This window comes from Silurus aristotelis, assembly GCF_946808225.1.
Source record: "Silurus aristotelis genome assembly, chromosome: 20".
Taxonomy (NCBI): Eukaryota; Metazoa; Chordata; class Actinopteri; order Siluriformes; family Siluridae; genus Silurus; species Silurus aristotelis.
In genome coordinates this window covers 13,469,607-13,481,925 of record NC_139593.1, presented here as the reverse complement: position 1 = coordinate 13,481,925, position 12,319 = coordinate 13,469,607, and the positions used below count along the sequence as shown (strand labels likewise).

Sequence of the window (12,319 nt, the reverse complement as noted above, 5' to 3'; positions counted from 1 at the left end):
GCTCATTTCTTCTTCTTTACCCCTGCCTGCTAGAGTTCTGGCTCCAGGGTATGTCCAGGAGATCCTCTCTCATGTGAACTCTGCATATCACTTAATAGGCAGCACAATGATGCAAGCCTTGAGTGGTGCCACCTCACATCTCCTGGGATTGATGGAGTTTCACATCTTCTCCTTGTTGTTATGGGTTTAATTCTACTGTCTAATGCTGGCTTTTGGCAGACTTTTTATGCAGATCACTGTGTGTGAATGTGTTTGCATGGAGCACTGTGATGAGGCGTTCTCAAATAGGCTCTGGATATTGATTATTACATTGATAAGATTACTACTGTGGGGTCTGCTCCAGGGTAAATCCAGTGGATGTCATTTGACTTTACATGATTACACTGGGTAGGGTTAAATTAAGAATGCAATCCCAATATAGGTGTAAATATCATGATAGATAATTATAGTCAAAATCTTTTTTTTTAGCATTCTAATAAATATAACAGTATACGGTACTGGATCTTGGCACACACAACGCTGCGCTTATACGAGTCTGTTTGTTATTTGCTTTTCCTGGCTCGCGCTCCGTCATGGCGCCACATCCAACGGAATTCCACGAAGGGGGTAATTCTCAGATGAGTACTTTCCTGTGTCCGTTTCTGAAAGAGAGGAACGTGTATAGCCGACGGCCAGTCCGAGATTAGACGAGTTTTAGGCAGAATGCCCCACTTCTGAAGCAGTTTTTCGCTCTTTATCGCTGTGCCTGGAAATCACTCTGCCCATCCACCCCTCCTTTTTTTTATCTGCTCGCCCGACCGGAAGCAATCGTCTCACTTTGTTTACGAATGGACATCGTGTTCCTTCCTTTATTCGACCCGGAGCGTGTAGTCATGGAAATATCCGGTACAGCGTGTCATCTGGTTTATAGCCTTTTAATAAACTATTTTTTATATTCATTGTGCTGTTTTGACCAGCAGATACATCACTTTGAGTTGTTTTAACTTGATGTTAAAAAAAATTTTTTTATATATTATATATGAAATAATACAGGACACAACTACATTCAACTTAAATGATATTTATTGAATTATTGCAGTTGCCTACCCTTTCTCAACACAAAAATTATATATATATATATATATATATATATATATATATATATATATATATATATATATATATATATATATATATATATATATTCTACTTTAAATTATCATTTAATAGCATTAAAACATCACAACAAATAGGAAATTACATTTGGACAATGGAAGACACAGCAAGATCCATCAATGAGTTACTCTATTATACTCCAGGAATACTGCTGAATTTTAAGTTTAATAAAGTTGGCAGAAAGAAATGTACAAACAGCATATAGGTATATCTCTGTGTAAAATCTTTCAACAAATACATTAACAGAGTCTTTACACATTTGGTTCCACTTTGTAAACTAATTTTGTTAAATATTTTTTTTTCTCTATATGTAAATATTGCATATAATTAGCGTGAACAGATGGTACCAGAGAAACAGGATTTTGCCCTATAATCAAGTAGAGGTGTTACCGAATTACTGAATAAAGTGCCTTTTTGTGTCTCTCTTTGTCCAATAGTTTTAAAACAATAAAATGGTATGGTATATATTATCTGAAAGAATAAGCACGTCATTTGTGCAAATTGTTAGACATGTAATGTTTTCTGTATTTAGTTATTTTTATGTTGCTGTTTGGTTTATAAATTAATTCTCAATCCTTTCCAGACTGAAAAAATCTCGTAAAATATCCCTCTAACAATAGCTTTGTGCTCTGTTCGCGCAATTGTACACGGGTAAAGAAAACTAGGAAAACTCGGGTAATTTTGGTTTACTTCTCCCTCTCACACATCTTAAATGAGTTACATGCACTACATTCAAATGTGTCATGTATTACAATCTGAAGCTGCTTGCCATCGCAGTGTCAGCTCTCAACAACTGACTGTGAAGTGTCTGCATTTCTACCAGTTACTAAACACACCATCACTGCTTAGGATTTGGCATTAAACATAGCCATGTTCACCATCACTAATATCACTTGTGACAGAAGAAAGAAACTGGAGGTATACAGTGTGGCAGTTGTGGTGCAGTGTCCAAAGAGGGAGATGTTATCGTAGGGCACGTATGCGATACTTATACAGTTATATATTATAAAAACCCATAAATGGGTATATTTTAATATCAGTGTAATTGGTCATAAAAAAATACTTATTTAACAGTGTTAAATTAATAGATTTTTGCGTGACAGGCAATCTTGATGTGCAACAACCACGTGATTCAGTGGTTCGACGTGCAAATTTCAGACATATTTCCAATTTTATCAATTGGCCTTTTTCATATATAAACGTATTAGTCAAGGTGAGATTTAAATAAGCATCTATAAAAAAATATTTGATATAATTTAAAATTTTTAAATCCGTCTTATTACATAACTCCTTAATAGTTATATTCCAGCAAATTCTATATCAGGAAAACAGTAAGGCTTTGGATTGGTCATGTAAAGAAATAATAAAATGTAAATAAATCATAAGTCGGCATTATATCTGAATTTTGCACACCCACAATAGACTCTCTTCCTGAGGTAGGACATATAGCGGTATCCTGGGGCATTGTTACTGATCAGTAAATGTCATAAATGTTATTCGTACTAGAAAATAAATAAATCATTAAATATATACCTTTGTCGAGGTTTGTGTGTGTGTTATTAGCAAATATTAGACATTCTGGGTGGGGTTTTTGCAGGGTACGTGTACAAGTGACGAGGTGTGGCTGTATTCGGTTCAATCTTCCAAGGCCAACCAAATATGATTAAAGTGTTAACAACAATAAAAATAAACTATACAGCATACACAACACAAAGTTTGTGATCATCGTCACCTACAGAGCAGCAATTTTGTTTCCTGAAGGACAGAGTGGATCGTGGTCTTCATGCTTGCAGAAGTGGCCACATTTAAAGTGTCCAGCTTGAATAGGATCAACATTTAGTCTGTCAGGGACGCAGAGTGAGGGTCGAGGGTCAAAGTTCATCTGCAGAGTTCATCTGCAGCCGCCACCGCCTCTGGTCATTGACGTACACTACCACCGTGATCCGTGCAACGATCAATCTGAGGGAGAGGTGAAAAAAAAATAAGACTGATTACAAGATGTTCCCTCACCGCATATCTATACATATAGTAATGCTATAATAAATAGGACTGAACAGAGAATGCAGCGAATTAGTTGCAAAGTCAGCAATATTGTACGAGATGTGCGAGAGATCCGACTACGCTTGGCTCTACTTATAAAAGGGAAAGCCCCCAAATCTCTTATGTAAATATTCCATTACCTACTGCTAGCTTCTTTTATGGACAGATGGTGTATGACCAAGATTAACTCTTTATGCGTAGTCACGTTTAAATCCCACGTGGATAAATGAGTGATGAGGGTGGGAAAGCATGCATGTTAGACTTGTTAGCTACTGTGTGCTATGGATGGACTACTCCCAATACAATTCCATTATAATTCCGATGGAAATAGTGTTTACATTGCATGAGCACTTATTGTACTGGGGAGAATGGTCTATTAGAATAAAAGCATCCATGTCTCATGAAATATGTGATTACTCTGCACAGATTATGATCCATCATCCTTCTTATGCAACTAATCATCCGCTTTGCTCGAGCTTTGACCTTTCTTTTCTATTTTTACTGTAACTTCTTTACTTACTCATGTCCTTTTGTACAAGCCGATATATACATATTTTTCATGACCCAGTCTTTTTCTGCTTCTAGTCGAGACTTACATCATAACAGGCTGATGCAGCATGTTTAGAAGGACATTTTAGTTTATGTGCCCTTACACAGCAGCCTAGGCATTAATCCACAGAGTGAAAGCTATTGTATTGCTCTTCACTATGAAGGTTCTTGATGGCTCTAAAAGCTGGCAAGTAAAGATGGTCCAAGCCCCTTAGAAAGCATTCTCCTTGCAGAATTGCTGTTGGTTCAGAATAAAGGAAACCGAGCCAAGAATGACTTGAAAATCTCTAGCCAACCCGTACCCCATGACCCTGTTTCTCAGGGATAATCTCAGAGAAATGGAAAAATCCGTCATTTTTATGACGAGTGCACAGGAGACAATTAAGAAATGTCTAGTAGCCTGCAGTTTCCAGGGGAAAGCTGTTAAAAGCCAATTATGTACCATTAAAGTACCAATATAGTATGTTGTATAGCAATTTCTCTATAATGACTAGGTTTTCCTTGCATTTTTCTTCCCCCCACTTAACCTACGCAGCTACATGTTTGTCCTATTCACCTCTCTCAAGCTATAATTACCCTGAGCATATAATTTACAGCGTTCGCAATATACTGCAAGCCCATGTTATACCAGAACAAGAAAAACGTTCTACAATTCTACAGCAATCTGTAATATTACAATAGTAATAAATTATACATTGAACATTCCAAGCATTCCAGAGATGAATGTTTACTGTGATTCAAATTAGGGTTAAGCTCACAGACCTTTACCATGCCCACAGTTAGGGCAATAAAATAGAAACTTCAAGGCTTCAAATTTAAAACTATGAACAAAATACAATTTCAATGGGCATCAAAGCCACTGAGAACCAGAGGGCAACAAAGAAAACTAGAATGCTTAAAAAGCATTTTCACTTTTTAAAATTCTTTAACACATAACCATCTCTACACAGGGACACCCCAGAAACTCCTTTAAGATGTAAGCTTTGCATTTGGGTGAAAGGTGCATCTGATAAGCACAACAATGTATGGATTAAAATGGTGTATTGTTGAGTGAAGATGTCAAGATATTTAGGTAAGAGGTCATTTGAAATCATTTTGTCCAGTAGCCTTAATGTCGTTTGTAGTTTTTAGAGAATAAAGCACTGTAATTGCATTTTATACTACCAGCAAGCACTTAGACATAAAAAACAAAAACATAAAATCAATTATAAGAGTAAATCAACTTCACTGCTGTACTGAGTGAGAGGTCTATTTGAGGACAGGTTTGTTTTGGGCCTGCAGGAGCTTGAGCGTGTCTGTGTGTGTAAACGCCTCTTATTCCCTTCACTGCAAGCTGCTAAACAATGTCTAATCCCTTCTCTCCCTCAAGCGTAATCTCCTTCTCATGTCCCAGGCTAAATGTGGGTAATGTTGACGGTGTTGCTGCGGTTATCTTAGCTGGGAACATCCCGGCCTAGTTTAGCCACTGAGGCTTTGCAGGGTGGGGAGAGTCTGAAATACTGAATGGCTGAATGCATATTAGATAACCAGGTGCCTGGCTGGGTTAAGGTGTTGTTTTTAGGTCCTACGTTAAATTCGAAAGACTAAGGATGAAACAAAAACGCTCATCCATTCAGAAATCTGCATGGCTGCATCAGCTAACAGAAAACTCTTAAAATAGCTAAATTAGCTATCCATCATGCCCTCTATTCTGAACTGTCAGTCAGTCTCACGGCCAAACAGTGCTAATGGAAATGAATAGCATGAAGAAGAAAACAAGGAAAGGGAGGAGGGGAGAGTGCATGAGTAAAAGAGTGTAACAGAAAGAGGAGGAGGAGGAATATGTGTAGGAGAGAAAGCGAAAGAAAACGAGACAGAAAAACAACAGGTCAGAATGGGCTTAGGGCCATGGATTGAGGAAGGTATGTTACAGAGAGAGAGAGAGAGAGAGAGAGAGAGAGAGAGAGAGAGAGAGAGAGAGAAAGTAGGAGAGTGTAAGAGGAGGGATGGTGTTGGTATACTGAGCATGCTCACAGATCTAACTGGCTCTTTGCCTCTCAAGCCAGGGGTGAGTGAGTTCCATGCTGAAATCCGACCAGCCCGAGCAAAACAGATCCAATGGTTATGTGTGTGTACTTGCATGTATGCACTACAGAGTATTTTGTATGTTTTAAACATTTTCCTATTATATTTCCATTTTCCTTTCTCTCACTCTGAATTTATCTATATAATTATTATTATTTTTAGCTCATTTCTTTCTGGTTCTCTAAGGGACTTGCACTACTAGCCTCTGTCCTGGGGCCGAAGCAGATGGTGTGCTGTCATTAGTGTATTGTCTGTGCTGCTGCCATGCCTGATAACAGGCTGAAGTGAGTGGAGTAGCAGGTGCACTTAGACACACACTTCTCCCTGCCTGGCCATCTGCCACACACACACACAAATTCAAGGAGTCCCAAGAACCCTAAAAGATACAGGATGACAGGGAGAGAGTTCAAATATCTGCCTATTCACTCCTCTAAGATTTCTACTCCAGGGACCACTCTCTTTTCTTTAATCAGTTTCGCTTCTGCATTGAAAGACTGACAATGTTGTTTAGCATGGGTCACTGACAACAGCATGCATATTACCTACAGCCAAAAGAAAAGTTCAAAGAACTTAAAAGTGATTTTAGTGACTTAAAAAAAAAAGTCTAGAAAGTGGAGAAAAATCATCCTACATCAGCATCTTAGTTTGGGATTTAAATAATGCAGAAATATTGAACGAATAGAAAAACATATCTCTCAGTATCACGATCCTGAGTTACACTGCAGTAAAGATTTTTCCTTAAAGTAGCCAGAACACTGTTTAATTGCTTGGAATTGCTTAATTTATTAGTTAAATATTTTATAAAGTAGAATAAATGCCTTAAACAGCAATCACACTGAATGGCATTATAGAAATAACCCTAAATACTTGCATTGTGCATCAGATTTCACTTCGCACAGTGTTCACTTAGATCAAATTTTTTTTTTCCCTTCTTAAAACCTCATAATGCCTCACCTCATTCACAAACACAATGATTATTAAACCTCCACTGTTTACCTCCAAAAGATTGTCAGGACTGCCTATAATGGATTTCGATTGACCGTAAGAAATTAGTTCAAGTCTGGTGTTACTTCCTTCTGTTCTGGTGTGGAGTTTTGACAATCTTTAGAAATTAATTGTATTCTATTTATAGAGCGCTTGGGTCCTTTATCTGCACCTTATCTGAAAAACGCTTAAAAACAACAGCACTGACTAAAAGTCAAACAGTAGGCTCTTTGATCTATGGGGGGTGGGGGGCACAACCAGCTTGCTTCTTAACCCAGAGGTGTAGAACCAATAGCATGACAGAAAATCCTTCCATTTCTCCTCCCTCCTTCTGCTGATCCAGTAGGCGCTTGTTCTTTTAAACCAGGGAAACAAATCAAGTATGACAGATGGAAAAATAAAAGGAACTGTTCAACATGGCTCAAAACCGATTCACATATTCACATCTTGTCTGGTTTTCCAAAAAAAAATAAAAACCTTCTTTATTGCCTGATACTAAAATCAAGGACCTATAACCTTCAGGATTGATCTGCCCATAAACACACATAAATCGTAAACATGTTTTCCTCCGCTTTCCTTTTCACTTTTGCAGAGTTACATGCGTTCCAAACAAGAGGGTGTGTTTCATTCATTCAAGGAAAAAAAACCTTCACGGGTCATTGCTCAGCTCCAATTGGATGTGTTATAATATGAACGCAGAGGAGAATGGAAACAATTTGAAGTACGTGCCATAATGCACAACATGCGGGGCTGTGTGTTCAGCCACATGCAAAATACTGCATGCATGGTGAAAGGCCTCAGGCACTTAGATTAGTCAGCGCAGCATATTGCTTTAGCATGTGAGAACACTACAAGACCCACACACACACACCTCCACATTATTAGGCAAATGATCAGAGCTAGTTTCCCTCCTGCAAGTCGTGGATGGCGTTTAACACATGGGACGTTTCGAGCTTCACGACAAAGTGAAACAGAATTTTCTTCAAAAACGTGAAACAATACTGATTGTTTGTAACGCGCGAGCCCCAAACACATCAATCTGACTTCAGCTCGAGCCTCTAAACCACAGCGTTTCCCCTCAAAGTATGGCGCTTTAAAACAGGGCAATAAAACACACGTGTGTGTGATTATCGCACGGGCTCTCATTTATAGCGAGAGCAAACTATAAAGGTCTGTTTTTCCTCCTCCCCTATCGAACCTGCAGTGCTACGCAGTTTGTTTACCACCGCGCGCAGCCTCTGCGCTCCGTCACGTGCAGCACGTCCGAAATTCCAGGGAATTCCTCTAAGCGAAAAAAACAAAAACAAACCAAAAAAAAAAAAAACACGTTCGCACGCTCAATAACACCATCTCGTCGCTGCAAATGCGCGATGCATTGCGTAATCACACCGTATTCATCATACTCTCAGACTTGATTTTGTTTAATAAACCACGCTTTTTCTTACTTTCCCATTAATAATAATAATAATAATAATAATAATTAAAAATAATAATAATAATAAACAACAATAATATTTATATTATTGTTTTATTTTGATTTTAAAATTTTAATTATTATTATTATGATTATTATGCGTAAAACGTAAAATTCATGTCCCTAGTTTACTTCAGTTGAAACCTTATGACACGTCTCTACAAGTACATAATGTTTACTAGTAATCAAAGGTAACTGTATACTCAAATCCAAGTTTGATAAACAGTTCATCCTTTAAATACTAGATAAAAAAAAATTAGCAGCAACAATACAAACACATAATTCATGCCCAATAGTCAACTTCAAAAGAATGATCATCATCATCATCATCATCAAGAAGTAGTAAACACTAATGTAAATAAAACCATTGAAGTCTTTACTTGACAGTATAAAAATATAATTACAAATCATGTCAAAAGAACTCACCTTTTACAGTGGTGACTGTCTCCTTGAATCCCAGAGAGACGTAGGGGAGCTCGTGTAGACCTTTGCAGCAACTGAGAGTCTTGAACCCAATCATATTTCCGCAGTTCCCAAAATCACCACTTTCCATGAGGTTTAAGGCGATATAATTCAGGCCATGCTGGAACCCAGCAGAAGTCTCTTTGCACATGGGGCTCCCGTATTCCTCATCCGAACCCTCGCTGCTCCGGACCGAGACATTCTCAACAGAGGCAGAACTATGACGTTTGGGCTTGTGGGCGAAAGAAGGAAACACCGGCATTACAGTAGTGGTAGACGAGAAGGTCTCTGAGCTGTGCCGTCTTCGACCGTGTGGGTCAGCTCTGATCACTTTTGCCTCACCGTCGGGATTGACTGTGGCGTTGGGTAAGAGGAATGCTCCTATTCCTGGCATACTCTTGTCACTCAGAGTGAGATGCTTTACCCTGTTATTGGGGCTAGCCAGATCAGTTTCATCATTCTCTGTGACAATTGAGGGTGATACATGTGCATCATCAAACTTCATCTCAGCATAATCATCTTTCCTGGTGCCAGGTGAACAGGAGGAGCTCTGCTCATTAGAGACATATGTTCCCTCATCAGATGAGCATGGGCAGTTGGTGAGTTCGGGGATTTCAAGCAGGGAACTAGCAAGGGTTTCTTCTGATTTGGGGGAATGTGAGTTCAGGTCAAGGTTGATGTAGTCACAAACTGGGGATCTTCTTCTCATGCTGCTAAGACTTGGCGATGAAATCTGACTGTCCAATGATCCAGAGGGCAAGGTGTACCGTGAAGAGTCACTAAAACTTATGTTGATATATTCCCCTGGGCTTTTTGGCTCACTGGGAAGAGGATGTTCATTCATACTTGGGAGCATCTTTAAAGTATCCAGAGATAATTTGTTCTGTCTGCTGACTCGTGCTCTGTGCAGCAGTCCATCATTTCGACTATGCTTGAGTGATAGAAAAGTGGAGGGGCTGGGCAATGATAACCCAGGGTTTGTCATAGTCATGGCATTGCAATTTGTCTCCTCACCTTGTTTTTGACCCTGAGGGCACATTAAAACATACTGGTCATCTCCACTTTTAGGTCCTTCGTGCTTGTTAAAATTTAATAAGAAAGATGGCCGCTGTGCTGGTGCACCCCCTCCAAGAAAATAATCTGGTGGAGTTGCTGAGACATATGGATCAACAGGTGACATGTTCATATATTCTCCATTTGCCACTCTGACATCAGTGCTGTCCAATGAGGATTTGGAGCCGGACAACATCCTCATGTAACCAGTGTCCTCTAGTGAACCAGTACTTGGAGAATTGGTTGTGCCTTGCCTACCTGTGGCCTGAGGGTGGGATCTGGGATTAATGATCTGCTTAGGGGCAGAAACACACATGGGACTCATGGGCACATAGTGGTCATTTTTACTGCCTTGTAATGCCACACCTGGTGTCATGGGCATGTATCCATCACCAGCTTGGTTACTGATAGAAATCCTGCTGGACCCAATTTCAAGGTCTCCATAATCCTCAGGGTATGAAACTTTTGGAGAAACAGAGTGTGTGTTCTGCCCAGAGTGACCATTAGCATACCCGGCCCACATTAACATATATTCATCAAGTGAGGTTGATGACTGCTGAGAGGGGGTCTTCGGTTGTTGTGGTGCTGTAAGGGAGTACGTTCTCCTCCTGTATAACTTCTCTAAGTTCAACTTGTCTCTGCTGGATGTTAGGATTTTATGCAAGGAGTGGTTCGATGGACTGTCCATTATCACGTAACCATTGAGATCTGTGCTTTCACGGGAAGGCGGTGTCCCAGAAAAGGATGAAGGTGTATTGCTCCGGTTGGATGAATTGTATTTTGCATCCCCTGGGCTGGACCCGTAATCATCACATGATAGAAAGCCGGTGTCACTAGGTGACCCTGAGACAGAACCACTGCAACTCGAAGGCTTGTGTATCGCTGAGGTGGAGGTAGAGCCATTCATGCTAGTAGAGGAGAGGCTCAGTGGGCTTATGGGACATGGAGGTGAATGAGATACAGGCACAGACATAGACATGGATCGGTTGTGATGTAGAAGTGATGCTTCAAATGTACGGCATCCCACAGAAACAGTGTTGGACCTGCTCATGTGATTCCGAACTGTGGGGCTTCCGTTTGCCGACACTGACATGGATACTGGCCTCGCCATGGTTCCCTCGCCCTCACTGGCTGTTCGTATGCGACAGGAAGTAAACTTGTTGATAGGCGATGTGGCCGCCACGCTGTCTGTTCTTGACCTCCTTACCAACCCTGTCTGACTGGGAGGCAAATTGTTCAGGTTTCGCCGGGTGGGAACAGATATGGGGTTGGAACCTGAAGACTGACTTTTACTGCGTGGTCTGAACTCTGATGACTCCTTCATTGCTTTCATAGCCTCCAAAATGGTTTCGTGTATGTTTTGTGCCACCACAGAGTCGTCAGCCTGCATCCACAGCTCTCCAGGTCCCGTAGACGCAGATCTTCCCAACTCGATGAAGAAAAAGCTGTCAGAATGGCCACATCTCCTTATGTTCATCAGCTGCAGGCTGACAGATGGGACTTCAGTGTTAAGTTTCACAAAGCTAATCGAGCGGCTGGATAAACACAACCTGTAAACTCCTGTGATGTTCCTAGTCTGCCCAAGTCCTTTAGATTTCAGATTGACCTGCCATACCTCTTTGTAAGCCGCGTTCACTGGAGTGATCATGCCGTAGTTGCCCTCGTCAAAGCCCATTAAAGAAGACGCAGAGTTGGTGACGGTGCTGTCGTACACTTTTCCCTCGCTCATTAAATCGGTGAGGTCTCTGTACCAGCTTTCCTGCTCGTTTTCGTTTTCAGCAGCCACGGCGAAATATTCGTCCTTGGTGTAAAGAGCGATCAGGTACCTGTGCTTGGCGTCTGCGCGCTTGTTTATGCTCAGACAGGAGTCGAGAGAGATCACTCTCTTCGCAGCGGATTTGTTTCTCCATTTCTTCTCGCTGTCGTAATATTCCAGCCGGGCTGAGAGACAGTCGCTCTGCTGCTGCTGCTTCAACACGAAAAATCTCCGGTGTCCGTGCTTCTGCTTCTTAAGGTATCCACTTTTTCTGACGTTGTCGCAATTCTTGTTGACGTGTGATAACGAGGTCTCTACCGTTAACGGCGGACTCGCCATCCTGGCTCATCAAAATAAGAAATTTCCCACTCACTTTCTGCAACTTGTTTTCTCCTTCCTTGCGCACGAAACCGAAGAGTTGTTGTGATGAAACGCTTCGGCAGTCCGCTTCAAAAATAACACCGCTTTCAGAATGACTGGACTATAAGAGAGGAAAAACAACGCGTGACGTTTGCACTCATCCTCGTTTTTGGTTAGTGAGGAAAACACACAGTCATATAAGGCGGAAACAGCCGAGGGAGGGGGTGGGGCGGGGGACGCGCGTGCCAATCCGCAGAGCACGACTCCTCATTGGACTCATTGGTCGAGTGAAAAAGATCCACGTTTGGATGAGCCAATCAGGGCAAGGCGCGCCGTCGAATCCCCCGCACGCGCGCGGTTCCCACCTCCAGCCCTGATTTGAATACACTGCGAAGATGACACGTTTTTACTGTACGCGCCGT

The 12,319-nt window shown here is 41.0% G+C and overlaps 1 protein-coding gene across 1 annotated transcript; it reads right to left on the bottom strand.

The window, feature by feature from the left end:
• Nucleotides 1–1,301: 1,301 nt before the first annotated feature.
• Nucleotides 1,302–12,083, bottom strand: irs2a (insulin receptor substrate 2a). The gene is made up of 2 exons (XM_083523196.1): nucleotides 8,693–12,083; nucleotides 1,302–3,114 (listed from the first exon to the last, which is right to left on the bottom strand). Exons 1-2 carry the CDS (start codon nucleotides 11,874–11,876, stop codon nucleotides 3,110–3,112), a joined length of 3,189 nt encoding a protein of 1,062 aa, XP_083379322.1. The 5' UTR covers nucleotides 11,877–12,083; the 3' UTR covers nucleotides 1,302–3,109.
• Between the last annotated feature and the right edge of the window lie 236 nt (nucleotides 12,084–12,319).

What these genes read in the sequence shown, in the direction of transcription:
- irs2a (XM_083523196.1), bottom strand. Translation starts at nt 11,876, where the DNA reads ATGGCGAGTCCGCCGTTAACGGTAGAGACCTCGTTATCACACGTCAAC.